The sequence below is a fragment of the Eulemur rufifrons genome, chromosome 2 (assembly GCF_041146395.1).
Source record: "Eulemur rufifrons isolate Redbay chromosome 2, OSU_ERuf_1, whole genome shotgun sequence".
NCBI lineage: Eukaryota > Metazoa > Chordata > Mammalia > Primates > Lemuridae > Eulemur > Eulemur rufifrons.
Window position 1 is genome coordinate 123,347,519 of NC_090984.1, and position 15,742 is coordinate 123,363,260.

General features: G+C 48.3%; 1 protein-coding gene across 1 annotated transcript in view; it reads left to right on the forward strand.

Moving 5' to 3' along the window:
• DYNC1H1 (dynein cytoplasmic 1 heavy chain 1) overlaps positions 1 to 15,742 on the forward strand; it is a 68,715-nt gene that overhangs the window by 29,198 nt on the left and 23,775 nt on the right. Inside the window, exons 17-41 of the mRNA XM_069489860.1 lie at positions 225 to 380; positions 522 to 635; positions 868 to 978; positions 1,063 to 1,272; positions 1,449 to 1,595; positions 1,805 to 1,971; positions 2,066 to 2,239; positions 2,825 to 2,990; positions 3,073 to 3,261; positions 3,351 to 3,545; positions 4,480 to 4,762; positions 5,008 to 5,108; positions 6,009 to 6,168; positions 7,371 to 7,614; positions 7,777 to 7,960; positions 8,224 to 8,436; positions 9,868 to 10,106; positions 10,304 to 10,460; positions 12,335 to 12,562; positions 13,064 to 13,294; positions 13,557 to 13,697; positions 13,969 to 14,202; positions 14,292 to 14,498; positions 14,587 to 14,708; positions 15,493 to 15,658. Coding sequence (XP_069345961.1) covers positions 225 to 380; positions 522 to 635; positions 868 to 978; positions 1,063 to 1,272; positions 1,449 to 1,595; positions 1,805 to 1,971; positions 2,066 to 2,239; positions 2,825 to 2,990; positions 3,073 to 3,261; positions 3,351 to 3,545; positions 4,480 to 4,762; positions 5,008 to 5,108; positions 6,009 to 6,168; positions 7,371 to 7,614; positions 7,777 to 7,960; positions 8,224 to 8,436; positions 9,868 to 10,106; positions 10,304 to 10,460; positions 12,335 to 12,562; positions 13,064 to 13,294; positions 13,557 to 13,697; positions 13,969 to 14,202; positions 14,292 to 14,498; positions 14,587 to 14,708; positions 15,493 to 15,658 — 4,539 coding nt within the window. The remainder of the gene's footprint in view (positions 1 to 224; positions 381 to 521; positions 636 to 867; positions 979 to 1,062; positions 1,273 to 1,448; positions 1,596 to 1,804; positions 1,972 to 2,065; positions 2,240 to 2,824; positions 2,991 to 3,072; positions 3,262 to 3,350; positions 3,546 to 4,479; positions 4,763 to 5,007; positions 5,109 to 6,008; positions 6,169 to 7,370; positions 7,615 to 7,776; positions 7,961 to 8,223; positions 8,437 to 9,867; positions 10,107 to 10,303; positions 10,461 to 12,334; positions 12,563 to 13,063; positions 13,295 to 13,556; positions 13,698 to 13,968; positions 14,203 to 14,291; positions 14,499 to 14,586; positions 14,709 to 15,492; positions 15,659 to 15,742) is intronic.

Consider the following 15,742-nt stretch of genomic DNA (forward strand, 5'->3'; position numbering starts at 1 on the left):
TATTTATGAGAAATATTGACATAAAACTTTGATTCGGCACTGTGCATACATTCTATGTGCACTTCCCTTAGAATGTTTCCATATGAAGATATGTGCAGTTATACTTAAGGAATCGGAAATTTCCAGAAGCCCGGCAGGCCCCCTCCGTCATTTTAGAGCCCAGGTAAGTGTTCCTGTCTCCCGAGACATTGCACTGCAATTCTCCGTGCTTGGGCTGCTTTCAGGGCAACCTTCGCCCAGAGGAGGCACTGCAGGCTCTCACCATATACGAAGGGAAGTTTGGCAGGCTGAAGGACGACAGAGAGAAGTGTGCGAAGGCCAAGGAGGCGCTGGAGCTGACAGACACGGGGCTGCTCAGCGGCAGTGAGGAGCGTGTGCAGGTGAGGGCCGCTGCAAGGGTGTCAGGAATCCTGCTCTCCATCCTGACTCAGCCACCGCCCTGGGTCATCCCAAGGGCCCTGCCAGATTCTGAGATGCCTTCTGTTTCCAAAGCTCAACTGCTTTCCTGTTCTCAATCACAGGTGGCCTTAGAAGAACTACAGGACCTCAAAGGCGTTTGGTCAGAACTTTCTAAGGTCTGGGAGCAAATTGATCAGATGAAGGAGCAACCTTGGGTTTCAGTACAGCCTCGAAAGGTATATCTTGTCAAGATAGATGCTTGTGTATGTTCCTGTATTAATAGTTGTAGACTCCAGGAACTTTGCAAACCAAGTTTGTGTATTCGTATTGTGAGTTCACAGGCTGTCACTTAATGTCCTGCAAGTCGTTTCCATCTAATGTAATATTTATTTTTAAATATTTAAAAAAATATTTCATCGTTAAAGAAATGTTGACAAATTAAATAACATCTCCTGTTTCTCTTAACAGCTTCGACAAAATTTAGATGGCCTGTTGAACCAGCTGAAAAACTTCCCTGCCCGGTTGCGGCAGTACGCGTCCTATGAGTTTGTTCAGAGGCTGCTGAAAGGTTACATGAAGGTAGGAGAGCGGTGCCACACAGTGGTGAATGCAGGTTAGACATACACCTGCACAGATTGGTTACTTTGTTTACTTTCTCCACAGATAAATATGTTGGTGATTGAATTGAAATCCGAGGCACTTAAAGATCGCCATTGGAAACAGCTGATGAAAAGGCTTCGAGTTAATTGGGTTGTGTCTGAGCTAACCCTTGGTCAAATCTGGGACGTTGACTTGCAGAAAAATGAAGCCATTGTCAAGGATGTACTGCTTGTGGCACAAGGGGAAATGGCTTTGGAAGAATTTTTGAAGCAGGCAAGTAACAAGACTGGATGGGCACTTTTATGTAGTGTTTCGGGCTGTTACGTAGCTGAGTTAGGTAAAAATGGAGCCTTTTCATCTGTGGTTCTTGTTCCCATGTTGCATGGTCCCTTTCCCAACTGGTGAGTGCACACGCACTGATGACGTGCCTCTTTCTGGTTTCAATTCAGATAAGAGAAGTATGGAACACTTACGAACTAGACTTGGTTAACTATCAGAACAAATGCCGCTTGATCCGCGGCTGGGACGACCTGTTCAACAAGGTCAAAGAGCACATCAACAGCGTCTCCGCCATGAAGCTCTCTCCCTACTACAAGGTGCTGTGCTGGGGACCCTCCCTCCCTGATGAGTGTGTTTTGCACTTTCACTGTCATACCTTTCACTGACAGTCACTAGATGTCTGCTTTTTAAAATATGAATTAGATTATTTCATGGGATCCTAATCTGCATGTCTCAGTGAGTTTGAGTTTGAATTTTTCAGTGAAAAGGTTAGCAGTTGACCTCTGCCCTCCCATCTCCCCTCCAGGTTTTTGAGGAGGATGCACTGAGCTGGGAAGACAAGCTGAACCGTATCATGGCTCTCTTCGACGTGTGGATCGATGTGCAGAGGCGGTGGGTCTACCTGGAAGGCATCTTCACAGGCAGTGCGGATATCAAGCACCTGCTGCCAGTGGAAACCCAGCGGTTCCAGAGGTATGGCGGCCTGCAGCCAGGGAGCCGGTATCGACAGTGCCTGGTGATCACTCTTTTACACAAAGGCTGACATATGTTTTCATTTGATTTGTAGTATCAGCACGGAGTTTTTGGCTCTAATGAAAAAAGTATCCAAATCTCCCCTTGTTATGGATGTTCTGAACATTCAGGGGGTACAGAGGTCTCTGGAAAGACTGGCAGACCTGCTGGGAAAGATCCAGAAAGCATTGGGAGAATACCTGGAAAGGGAACGATCATCTTTCCCCAGGTAAGATACTTGTTTTGAGTTGGCCTGAAATAAAGTTGCGTTTCAGTTGTGCTTTGTTCCACCCGTCTTCTCTCCCTTCCGGGCCTGTGTGTTGGTCAGTTCTGACATCAGGATTTTGTTAGCCAATAATCACGTTAATGAATACCATTTCCCTGTCATGCATTGATTCCTAATTGTACCCAATAATTCTTACTTTTCTACCTTGGATTTATTAAGCTTCATTTAAACTATCACCCATTCTCCAAGGGAGCTTTCATCTCTTCAGTGTTTAGCTCTGTTTTCTTAAGTGGCATTTCTTCCTTTCTAAATAGTTTGCTTAGGATGAATTGGACAGGTTTTTTTAAAGTGAGTTAATGAAGTAAGGTGAATGATACGAAATTCATTGAATTCTTCTCAAGATCTTGCAATCAAGTGTGTATCTTTTGCCAGTGGTTGGAAGAAATTTGGATGTGATCTGAGTTCAGACTGCAGATTGTTCACCACGGGCCATATTCTCTTTCCCTTCCTGCAAATTGAAATTTTACCTTGATTCACCTTACTTGTATATATAAAATCTTAGCCATTTGAATGCTATTTTCATTTCAGATTCTATTTTGTGGGTGACGAAGATTTGCTTGAAATCATTGGAAATAGCAAGAATGTGGCTAAATTACAGAAACACTTCAAGAAAATGTTTGCTGGAGTTTCGAGCATCATCCTTAATGAGGATAATTCTGTTGTCTTGGGTATTTCATCCCGGGAAGGAGAAGAGGTAATTAAATTTACATTTGTAACTTAGAAAATATCTCTCCTATTTTTGTATATCTTAATTCTTCAAATTTTATTTATTTCAGGTCATGTTTAAAACTCCTGTGTCAATTACTGAACATCCTAAAATCAACGAGTGGCTCACACTAGTAGAGAAGGAGATGAGAGTCACCCTGGCTAAACTGCTCGCTGAGTCTGTTACAGAAGTTGAGATTTTTGGTAAAGCAACTTCAATTGACCCAAACACCTACATCACTTGGATTGATAAATATCAGGTAATCTGCAGTAGAAATGGGTGGGCTGAAGAGGAACACGCTTGCCTGATCTTTAAAGTGATCCTTTGGGATTTTGTCACATCTTTCAGGCCCAGCTTGTGGTTTTGTCAGCCCAGATAGCCTGGTCTGAAAACGTGGAGACCGCACTGAGTAGCGTGGGTGGAGGCGGCGATGCCGCCCCCTTGCACTCCGTGCTGAGCAACGTGGAGGTCACCCTCAATGTGCTGGCGGACTCCGTCCTCATGGAGCAGCCCCCACTCCGAAGACGGAAGCTGGAACACTTGGTTAGTCACATGCTCAACTCCTTCCTCATCAGTTAGGCTCTTGCACCTGCCACTCAAGAGGTTGCGGGAACCTATGCTTGAAAAGTGTTTCAGTTAGCATTAGGGGAAAAGTAGATGGCATGTGGATATCCTCTGAGGGCAGGTATTTTGCTCTCGGTCCCTGTTGAAAGATAATCTTGGTGACGTGCAGGAGTTATATGACGTCATGGTAGAAAGAAAAGGACCAATCTTGATCAGGGTCTCTTGCTCTTTCTCATCATCTCCTCATCAAGGAGGTGGCAGTGTGGGCAGCCCCAGCTCCAGGCCCCCAGTGGGCACGAGGACAGACATCAGAAAGCCGATCTTCATCACGTTTTACGATAGCTGCAGAATTTTATTTCAAGTGAGGTGTTTGTTTTTGCTGTAACTCTTGATTCTATGTAATACCATCACATGAATAACATTTCTGTTGTCTCTCAAAGTGAATTTGCGTTTTGGAATATTTACTGAAAGCCATTGTAACTAGACCTAGAATCTCAGGTTTAACAATCTATGAAGCTAGGCCGGGCGCGGTGGCTCACGCCTATAATTCTAGCACTCTGGGAGGCTGAGGCAGGAGGATCATTCGAGGTCAGAAGTTCAAGACCAGCCTGAGCAAGAGTGAGACCCTGCCTCTACTAAAAATAGAAAGAAATTATCTGGACAACTAAAAATATATAGAAAAAATTAGCCGGGCACGGTGCCACATGCCTGTAGTCCCAGCTACTTGGGAGGCTGAGGCAGGAGGATCGCCTGAGCCCGGGAGTTTGAGGTTGCTGTGAGCTAGGCTGATGCAAAAGAGTGGGCAAAAGAGTGAGATTCTGTCTCAAAAAAAAAAAAAAAAATCTATGAAGCCAGAGAATATACTGTATTGGTTTAACTTATGATAAACTTTTAAATGATTCTTTTTCTTCAGATTACAGAGTTGGTTCACCAGAGAGATGTTACAAGGTCCTTGATCAAAAGCAAGATTGACAACGCCAAATCTTTTGAATGGCTCAGCCAGATGCGATTTTACTTTGACCCGAAGCAAACTGATGTATTACAACAGTTGTCCATTCAAATGGCAAATGCCAAATTTAACTATGGCTTTGAGTACCTCGGTGTTCAGGACAAGCTGGTCCAGACCCCTCTCACCGACCGCTGCTATTTGACAATGACACAAGCCTTGGAGGCCAGGCTGGGCGGTTCCCCATTTGGTAAGAATCCCCACAAGGTTGGGTGGATAGAATCCTATAATAAAAGCTTTAGAGATTAAGCTAATGATTTGAATATATTTCTTAATTACATGATCAGTACATTCTAAAATCTTAAATTTGTTTGCATTTGTTACATCAACTTTGATTTTTAAAATAGTTGCTTTTTAAAGTTCTTTTAAAACTAAAGATATGTTCCCAATTAGATAATGGACTCAAGTACTCGATTACTTTTCTGTAATTAATAGGGCCTGCTGGAACTGGGAAAACAGAGTCTGTCAAAGCCCTTGGCCATCAGCTTGGACGGTTTGTTTTGGTTTTCAACTGTGATGAAACCTTTGATTTCCAGGTGAGAAGCTTTATGGAATCCCCCCAAAATCTAATGACATGAAGGGGTTAATTGGGGACCATCGATTTTTTTTGCCTGTCTCAAAGGCGTCAGCCTTATAGCTCAGCATGGTTTATCTGGCCATCTGAGTCCTTGTAGGTGGGATTTTGAACTGTTAGAGGCATCCAACATAATGTGCTTTGAAGTTGACTTTAGTTTCATGTTTTCAAAGTCAAATATTTAGTGCGTTGTTTTTCTAAAATACCAATTTTTTTACTGGATGTCATGGCTCACGCTTATAATCCTAGCACTTAGGGAGGCTGAGGCAGGAGGATTGCTTGAGCCCAGGAATTTAAGACCAGCCTGGGTAACATGGCAAGATCCCATCTCTACAAAAAGTGAAAAAAAAATAGCTGGGTGTGGTGGCCCACACTTGTAGTCCCAGCTACTTAAGATGCTAAGGCAGGAGGATCACTTGGGGCCAGAAGTTTGAGGCCACAGTGAGCTATAATGAGGCCACTATATTCTAGCCTGGGTGATTGACCTTGTCTCAAAAAAAAAAAAAAAAAAAAAAAAAAAAAAATTTCTCACAGTCCTAGAGGCTGGGAAGTCAAGATTAAGGTGCCAGCAGAGTCCAGTTTCTGGTGAGGTCTCTCTTCCTGGTCACAGACGCTGCTTTGTGCTCACATGGCCTTTCCTGAGTGTGTGTGGAGAGAGCGCTCCAGTCTCTCTTGCTCTTATAAGGGCACCAGTCCTGTGGGATCAGGGCCCCGTCTGTGTGACCTCCATTGACCTTAATTACCCCCTTGAGGCTCCAGATGCAGTCCTGTGGGGGTCAGGGCATCAACGTAGGAATTTGGGGTGGGACACAGTTGAGTCCGTAACAGGTGGTTTTAGCGTCTTTCTTCCTCTCCATTTCAGGCAATGGGACGTATCTTTGTGGGGCTTTGCCAGGTGGGTGCGTGGGGCTGCTTCGACGAGTTTAACCGCCTGGAGGAGCGGATGCTGTCTGCCGTGTCCCAGCAGGTGCAGTGCATACAGGAAGCGCTGCGCGAGCATTCCAACCCCAACTATGACAAAAGTAAGACTGCTCTTCCTCTTTAAAAATTACTTAGAGAATGTAGAGGGAGATTCCATCGTGAGCTAATTTTCTGCCTCTTTGAGTAGAAATAAGCAAGGATTTAGCTCACAGGACTCCCTGTTGCAGGCAGTGTAGGGAGTCGTGGTTCAAGACTGCAGGTCAGGGGCCGGGCAATGCTGCGTCAGCAGTCGTAGTCCTCAGTAAGGGCAGCGCCATGCAGGATCCTGCCGCCTGGAGCAGCCACGAGCCCCAGCAGTCCTTCCGCAGCTGGACAGAGCCCTGCGCTCCCCGTGCCGTGTGCCCTCCACAGCCTTTGCCACACAGCGAGGGTTTCGGCTGGTGTGGGCCCTCGGTACCCACCTGCCTTCCTGCGTCATCAGAGAGCAGCGTCCTCAGCCCCTGTGTGGCCAGGGTGTTCCGCCATCTGGCCTTGGGAAGGAGCCCTCTATCACGATAGGGTAGCTGTTCCGGGGCCACCGAGGGTGCTCACCTGCCTTGTCACCTGGTTCTAGGCATGCGGGGACAGGACCAGGCGTTGGAGGAACAAACAGATCAGTATTGCATAGGTGTGAAACCTGTCTTAAGTGTGCAGTATTACTTTTAACGTTTCCTCGTATTCCACAGTAGTAGTGACTTGTCTTATGTAAGAGAATTCCCCAGACCTCCTGAGTCAAACCGAAGGAGTGTCAAAGAAAGCAGCCCCATATGTGTCTGATCCGTATTCTCTCATGGAACAAATACACTTTGTTCTGAAATAGTTCAGAGGCGGTTGAAGGTTTTTTGGTTTTTGTTTTTGCTTATCCTGGGAAGGGTGATTTTCATGATGGAAGCCAGTCACAACACTGATTCATTTTTATTTTTGTGCCATTATTGGACTGCACCTCCGCCCTGAGTTGCCCTTGTGATATTCAGTGTCGAACTGCACAAATAGAGCAGTGGCCCCTGCCTCTGATGGCTTGGCCTGTGACACGTTTGTGCACATGAGAATGGTCCCCCTGGGCCAAGGAGGTGTGGCTTTTGGGCCCTTTGGAAAGGCCAGAGAGCAGCCCCTCTAGGAAGCCTTCGCTCCAGCTCCCTAGGAGTCCCGAGCTTTGGGCTTAGGAAGCCAACAAGGGGAATGGGTGCTTTATCTGTTATTTTAGAGACATTGTAGAATAGTTTTTTAAACATTGTGAGTTTTGATGCCATCATCTCATTTTCAGCCTCTGCCCCCATTACTTGTGAGCTGCTAAACAAGCAAGTCAAGGTGAGCCCAGACATGGCCATCTTTATCACCATGAACCCTGGCTACGCAGGCAGGTCCAACCTTCCTGACAACTTGAAGAAGCTCTTCCGGAGCTTGGCCATGACCAAGCCTGACCGGCAGTTAATTGCCCAGGTCATGCTGTACTCGCAGGGCTTCCGAACTGCCGAAGTGCTTGCCAACAAAATTGTCCCGTTCTTTAAGTGAGTAGCCTCTAGCATATGTTAAATGTGCCCATTTAACCTTTAAATTTTTATCTGTAATTATGACACATCTTTCAAAATATTCATATGATTTCTCAGCACTTGACACTGTTGTTGCTTAAAATGTACTATTTTTAAAGGAAACCTTTTTTTTTTTTCTAGACTATGTGATGAGCAGCTCTCTTCTCAGAGCCATTATGACTTTGGCCTTCGGGCCTTGAAGAGTGTGCTGGTAAGTGCAGGCAACGTGAAGAGGGAGAGAATTCAGAAGATCAAGAGGGAGAAGGAAGAACGAGGGGAAGCAGTTGATGAAGGGGAAATTGCGGAAAATCTCCCTGAACAAGAGGTTCGTATAGACATTCTTTTGATCTCTCAGACCTTTCGCAGTGCTTAAATTTACCTCTTCAACATTGAAGTCATGCCTTGCGAGTTCTCGTTGCGTTTACCCTTCCTGGGGTGACCGGAAGAGACTGGTACTGACCCAGTACGTCGAGTGCACGGATGGGGCGAGGGGTGGACCACACCCTTTTGCTCACTACCGGTTACTGCTCGAGCCCCCCGGAGAGAGGCAGGAAGGTCCCCCCCTGCAGCTCGGTCCTCTCCCCGTAGATTCTAATACAGAGCGTCTGTGAGACGATGGTGCCGAAGCTGGTGGCAGAGGACATCCCGCTGCTCTTCAGCCTGCTGTCAGATGTGTTCCCCGGGGTCCAGTATCACCGGGGGGAGATGACTGCCCTTCGAGAAGAGCTGAAGAAAGTATGTCAGGAGATGTACTTGACGTACGGTGATGGAGAAGAAGTCGGCGGGATGTGGGTTGAAAAGGTAAACTGGGTGGTTGTGTTGGCTGCTGCCCTCACAGACCCTGCGGGCGTCGCGCCCAGTAAAGATGGCCGTGGGCTGTTTGGTGAAACTGCCCACAAAGGCCAGGGAGCTGCAGCGTGTGGTTTACAAAGATTTGCCCAAGGCCTGTTTGAACCTTTCCTTTGTTTAAAAGGTAGCGGTAGCAAAACTTACCTGAAGATTTTACTTACATGATGTAGATGGTTCTCTGAAAATGTGGCTAGGGGCATGGTTATAGTGGAGCTCATTCATGCGGGTTCCAGAACCACAGATTAACAATCTAAATCGCCCCTGATCATCACCTAAATACAAATCTGGGAACGACACCAATTGGACATCAGACTGAGGTGGGGGGTGGGGGAGGGGATGGGGGTATGCCTACACAATGAGTGCATTGCGCACCGTTTGGGGAGTGGTAACACTTGAAGGTGCTGACTCGGGAAAGGGGGGGTGGGGAAAAAATATGAAACTGTTGTTTTTAACTTGCACTGTTCACTTAATAATTTATCATGGGCCGGGCGCGGTGGCTCACGCCTGTAATCCTAGCACTCTGGGAGGCCGAGGTGGGCGGATCGTTTGAGCTCAGGAGTTCGAGACCAGCCTGAGCAAGAGCGAGACCCCATCTCTACTAAAAATAGAAAGAAATTATATGGACAGCTAAAAATATATATAGAAAAAATTAGCCGGGCATGGTGGCGCATGCCTGTAGTCCCAGCTACTCGGGAGGCTGAGACAGGAGGATCCCTTGAGCTCAGGAGTTTGAGGTTGCTGTGAGCTAGGCTGACGCCACGGCACTCACTCTAGCCTGGGCAACAGAGTGAGACTCTGTCTCAAAAAAAAAAAAAATAATTTATCATGAATATTTCCCATATTATTTCATATCATTGTACAAGAAATAATGTATACATTATGAGGCCATACTGTATCTAACAAGATATACTGTTAAAAAAAAAAAAAAAAAAAGAAAATAAACAGTGCCGTGGATGAGAATACAGGAAACAGAAAAAAAAAAAAAAAAAACAATCTAAATCGTTAATCAGTACATGGTTTACAGTCTATATTGGCTTCGTTCCTTCCTCTGTATGATTCATTTAAGAAAAAGTTTATTCAAGCTGTGTCCCATTTGGTCCCTTCTTGTCCCTGGAGGGATCTGATGACTCCTTATTGAGGCTGTTTGCTGGGTATCCCCTATTCTGCTGGCTCTAGCTCTCCTGACTTATTAAAGAACTCCCCGCAGTTTAGAAATGTTTGTTTCAGATATGGCCTGTGCAACGTCTCTCCAGTTGGAGAGTTCCAGTACTCGCCTTTAAGAATCCGTAGAACATACTTTTTCTCTTTGTCACGAGAAGTGGCCAAGAGCCTTCCCCGTCCTTTCTCTGAGACGGTCCCTTTGCTGGTCTGTTGGGCCTGCAGGTTCTCCAGCTCTATCAGATCACCCAGATCAATCACGGCCTGATGATGGTGGGGCCCTCAGGGAGTGGGAAGAGCATGGCCTGGCGCGTCCTGCTCAAGGCTTTGGAGAGACTCGAGGGTGTGGAAGGGGTCGCCCATATCATCGACCCCAAGGCCATCAGCAAAGATCACCTCTACGGAACCCTGGACCCCAACACCAGGGAATGGACAGACGGGCTCTTCACGCATGTGCTGAGAAAGTATGTCCGCTTTGATCAGTGTTTCATTCTGACTGTGGGGCTTAGGCATCTGCTCTGGCAGCAGCAGAGTGTACGATACTTTTCTAACCAATGTCTGAACGAGCTAAAGGTCAGTTCAGAAGCCATTACAGGGTGAACATTTTTAATCTTAAAACCGTGATGTAGTCAACGGCTGTTTTAAAATCCGTCCAAACCAGGATCATAGACAACGTGAGAGGCGAGCTGCAGAAGCGCCAGTGGATTGTCTTCGACGGCGATGTGGATCCCGAGTGGGTTGAGAATCTGAACTCGGTACTGGATGACAACAAGCTCCTGACTCTGCCCAACGGGGAGCGCCTCAGCCTTCCACCCAACGTGAGTAGCCTGACTCTGTGTCTCGTGGGTTAAACGCTCCGTTCTGGCCAAGTAAGACACACGTGCTGGCGAAGCCGGCCCTGCAGAGGGCTCCACGTAGCAGCGGTCGTTTGTGAGGAACTCTCAGAGGCAGGGTCTCAGCTTTTCATTCCCGTGGCTAAAGAGATATACTTAAATAGGTTTTATTAATGGTTTTCTGTCATTTATTGAGTATTAAACACACTCCATAATTATCAGTTAACCCTCCCTATAACGCTGTAAGGCAGGGTTGTAGTTAGGGTTTCCTAAGTTATCACACGTCTGGGAGCCGGCAAATTGAAGAATTTAGAATGGAGCTTTCAAGGCTGTCCCTTGAGAAATGAGACTTGATACAGGGGCCCGAACACACCACCTAACGGCTCGGTGAACATGGTTAGGCCTGGCATGGATTTGCATTCAGCCAGATCCTGTTCTAGACGCTGGAAATACGCAGATGAACAAAATAGACAGAGCCCTTGCTCTCGTGGCGCTTGTTCGCAGTCTGATGTGGAAGATGGAAAAACAAGAGAAATGGTGATTAGCGCTAAGGAGAAAAAAATAACCTGGAAGAGACCCATCAGGTGTTGGTGAGGGGTGGGGGTTGGGATGCCAGAAGGGCTTCCCCAGAAGGTGGTCGTTTGAGTGGAGACTCAAGGGGGATGAGGGGCAAGTCCCGGCGACTCCCAGGCATTCTAGGCGAAGGGACAAACAGCAGGAGTAGCCAGTCTGGGACAGCGGTGCCCGGTGTTCATGAGAGCAGGGGGCAGTTGGCTGATGTGGAGAGAACTGGAGATAAAAAGTCGAGGGAGAGACCAGAGAGGAAGGGGCCAGGTCAGGGGCCCTAGATGATGTTGTGAGGGCTGGAGCCATAGGAGAGTCTCAGGAGTGACGTACCCTGATTTCTGTCCACAAAGCTCCCTCTGGCTGTCGTTTGGAGGACGAAGAGTGCAGGGCGGAAGCCAGGAGGCGGGCTAGGAGGCCACCTCCGTCCTCCGGCACCAGCTTCGGGGCTGGGGCGGGTGGGCCAGCAGCAGCAGAGGTGCTGAGAAATGGCTCATTGTGGCTGCAGTTTAAAGGTTGCGTTGATGGGATTTGCTGATGGACTAGATGTGGGTGTGAGGGAAAGGATGACAGCAAGCTTGACCTGAGCAGGTGACGAACGTGAGCCTTTCTCAGGGAGGGTCAGCACTGGTGTCTGTCGTGGCTTCAGAAACCAGCCTCAGGTCCTTAATGCTGCCTGAAAGTGTGCACTTACTCAGACTCGTCAGGTTCTTTTTTGACAGCTGATTACCCATTGGATTCTAACTGTTGTCGCAAGGAAATTGAGCTCTCTGTGAGGCAATTATAGCACCAAGGTTAAGGCTGTGGAATCTGAACACCTGGTCTGGACCCCACCCCGGCACTTACTACCCGCTACCCGTCTGTAAAGCGGAGGTGACGTGCCCGGCTCGGTGGGCTGTGTGAGACCTGGGTGGGTGCAGGCCCGGGAGATACCAGAACAGCACCCGGCCCGTGAGGAGCACCCAGTGCCTGCTCACTGCCACCATCAATAGTGCCCTCGAAGGGCACTATTGCTTCTGTCCCCCGAGAGCTCTTCTGATTGTGGGGATGTGACACTATGTGGTCTGGCCTACTCTTCTCCCCATGACACACATTTTTGCTGTCCAGATTCTTGTGAGAGAGGACAGTGGGTATTGTAGTGATGTGAACTGTAGCTACTTTTATTTTTTAAAATTAAGTGAAATCCAGAAAAATTAAATTTTAAATCACCCTTTCAGTGTATGTGTAGGTAAAAGAATTCTGTCCATGTTTCTCCCAAGCCTACGTTATTCAGTGTGCTTATGTTTTCTTTCAAGGTGCGAATAATGTTTGAAGTGCAGGACTTGAAATACGCGACCCTGGCCACGGTGTCGCGCTGCGGCATGGTCTGGTTCAGCGAGGACGTGCTGAGCACCGACATGATCTTCAACAACTTCCTGGCCCGGCTGCGCAGCATCCCGCTGGACGAGGGGGAGGATGAGGCACAGCGGCGGCGCAAGGGCAAAGAGGATGAGGGGGAAGAGGCCGCGTCCCCAATGCTGCAGGTACCAGGGCCACACACCACTGCCCAGCGGGACCCGGTGGTTCACATGCAGTGAGGTCAGACTGTTCCGTTGCACAAGAACGTGGGTGGCATGGTGCTGTCCACGAGAGGCCACTAACCACTTCTCTGCTCAAGCCGGGCACTCAGTAGGGTCCTGTGTAATCAGTGTTGTCTTCCACCAGCCTGTAAGGAAGCCCAGCAGTAGCCGCTGCAAAAGTTAAAAGACATGCCTGGGGAAATTTAAAGAATTCTTTCCATTGTTTCCCCTCTGCAAACTGGTGAAGGACTATCCTTTTCCACGTTTGGTGGTGAAAACCAAAGTTTCTGGGAAGCAGGGTTTTTGAGAACCACCAGAGTGAAGGAATGAGGATTGGTCATTGAAGCTTCTTCCAAAATTATTTTTCCAAGGTCACATGACCCCCTTGTGTGGCTAGATTAGAAGAGGTGAAACTGTCCTGGCTTTTTGAAATAATAGTTGGGCTTCACTCATTCCCTTTTCTAGATCCAAAGGGATGCGGCGACGATCATGCAGCCGTACTTCACGTCCAACGGGCTGGTCACCAAGGCCCTGGAGCACGCCTTCCAGCTAGAGCACATCATGGACCTGACGCGCCTGCGCTGCCTGGGCTCGCTCTTCTCCATGCTGCACCAGGCCTGCCGCAACGTCGCGCAGTACAACGCCAACCACCCCGACTTCCCCATGCAGATCGAGCAGCTGGAGCGCTACATTCAGGTCAGGGGGTGGCACGGGGCTCACCGCTGGGGTGGTCCCCAGATGGCCTCAGGGGTCTGTGAACTCCCAGTGTCAGGCCCACATGGGTGTGTTCTCTTTCCTGGGCGAGGGCCAAGCTTTTGTGAGGGGCTGGAGAAGGTACAGAGAGGGTGTCTGGGATCCAGGAATGCTAGGAACTACTGTCTTCAAGGGTCACTCTGCCAGAATGTCTGTCTTTTGTTGAAATTTTATAAAAATGAAATTTTAATTCTTCTTTTAATAGCGATACCTGGTTTATGCCATACTCTGGTCCTTGTCTGGAGACAGCCGGCTGAAAATGAGAGCAGAGCTGGGTGAATACATCAGAAGAATCACGACCGTGCCACTGCCCACCGCCCCCAACATACCGATTATTGACTATGAAGTGAGTGTGTGTGGGTCGCAGCCTTTGTGTCTTGATTCTTGCCATGTTGGTTTAATTCATTCTGGAGCAACATGACTGTGGACTTTGACTTTGTCTTTTCATTTCATGTAAGGACTTTATCCCTTTAGCTTTGTATGGAAACAAGGAATGCAGATTAATTTGACTTATCCATTCTCATTTTGAAAGTTCTGGTTTGTGTTAAAGTGGGCAAACCTTGTAAGACAGGAGGCACATCTGCCCCGGAGTGACTCGTGCCTCACACTGTGTGCAGGTATCCATCAGTGGAGAGTGGTCCCCGTGGCAGGCCAAGGTGCCTCAGATTGAAGTGGAGACACACAAGGTGGCAGCCCCTGACGTCGTCGTGCCGACTCTGGACACAGTCCGCCACGAAGCTCTCTTGTACACTTGGCTGGCCGAACACAAGCCCCTGGTCTTATGCGGCCCCCCTGGGTCTGGCAAGACCATGACGCTCTTCAGCGCCCTCCGGGCCCTGCCTGACATGGAGGTAAGGAGGCCGGGGGGTGGACGCAGACCTTTAGATGTTGAAATACGGGATTGGTCTTACAACTTCATTTTGTGTCTTCCCTTCCAAAGGTGGTGGGTCTTAACTTCTCAAGTGCCACCACCCCAGAGCTCCTCCTGAAGACTTTTGATCACTATTGTGAGTACAGGCGCACACCAAACGGAGTCGTTTTGGCTCCTGTTCAACTTGGAAAGTGGCTGGTGTTGTTCTGTGACGAAATTAACTTGCCAGATATGGATAAGTACGGGACGCAGAGGGTCATATCCTTCATCAGACAGGTTTGTTTATAGCCAAAAGGCCCCTTCCTCCCCCACGCATTTCTTGCTCACATTTTGCTCCTAATGTGTTACATGCCTTTTCCTGCAGATGGTGGAGCACGGAGGCTTTTACCGCACCTCAGATCAAACGTGGGTGAAGCTGGAGAGAATCCAGTTTGTCGGGGCTTGTAATCCCCCCACCGACCCTGGAAGGAAGCCTCTCTCACACAGGTAACGCCACTGTGTAGACCTCTCTGGCTGTACACGCAGGTCCAGGACTGCTGTTAGTGGAGCACAACAGAATCTTGGCTGTAATTATGTAGGTATCGAAATACTGCTGATCATAGCGTTCCTCCTGGGTTACTTGTCCTTGTGTTGTAATGATAGGGAAACATACTAAAAAGCATTGACCTCTTGAGCAGTAATGAACTCCCCCAGACCCGTATGTAGGGCCAAGATAAGGCTGAAATAAGCCTGAATTATTTTCCCACTTTTTTTAGAGACGGGTCTCGCTCCGTCATCCAGGCGGGAGTGTGGTGGCGAAGTCATAGCTCACTGTAACCCTGAACTTCTGGGCTCGAGCAATTCCCCCACCTCAGCCTCCCAAGTAGCTGGGACTACAGGCGTGCCGCCATTCTCGGCTAATTTTTTTTATTTTTTGTAGAGATGGGTTCTCAGTATGTTGCCCAGTTTAGTCTCAAACTCCTGGCCTCAAGTGATCCTTCCACCTCAGGCTCCCACAGTGCTGGGATCATAGGCATCAGCCACTGTGTCTGGTTCATTTTCCCATCCTTGCCTGATTCTTTTTCGAGTGTTTTGAGTCTTCTGTTGGGTGTCAGATGCCAAGCCTGAGCACAGTGTGTTGTGATCTCAGTTGGCTTGAGGTCAAGCCTGTGTAAGTGTTAGGAAGTGACCTCCAGTCCCGGCCCAGGCCAGGGTGACTGTCTGCTGGCACGCTGCCCCTGCCTGGGGCACTGTTGGTGGAGAGGTGCTGAGCTGGGCTGTCTGTGCACAGGTTCTTGCGTCACGTGCCTGTCGTGTACGTGGATTACCCGGGACCTGCCTCCCTAACGCAGATCTACGGCACCTTCAACCGGGCCATGCTGAGGCTCATTCCGTCCCTCCGGACGTACGCAGAGCCACTCACTGCTGCCATGGTGGAGTTCTATACCATGTCTCAGGTACACAGAGCTTCTTCGCATCTCCAGAAATTGTTTTCCTCCGGTAATTGAAGAACTTGATTAAAAGATCAGGCTTTATTCAGA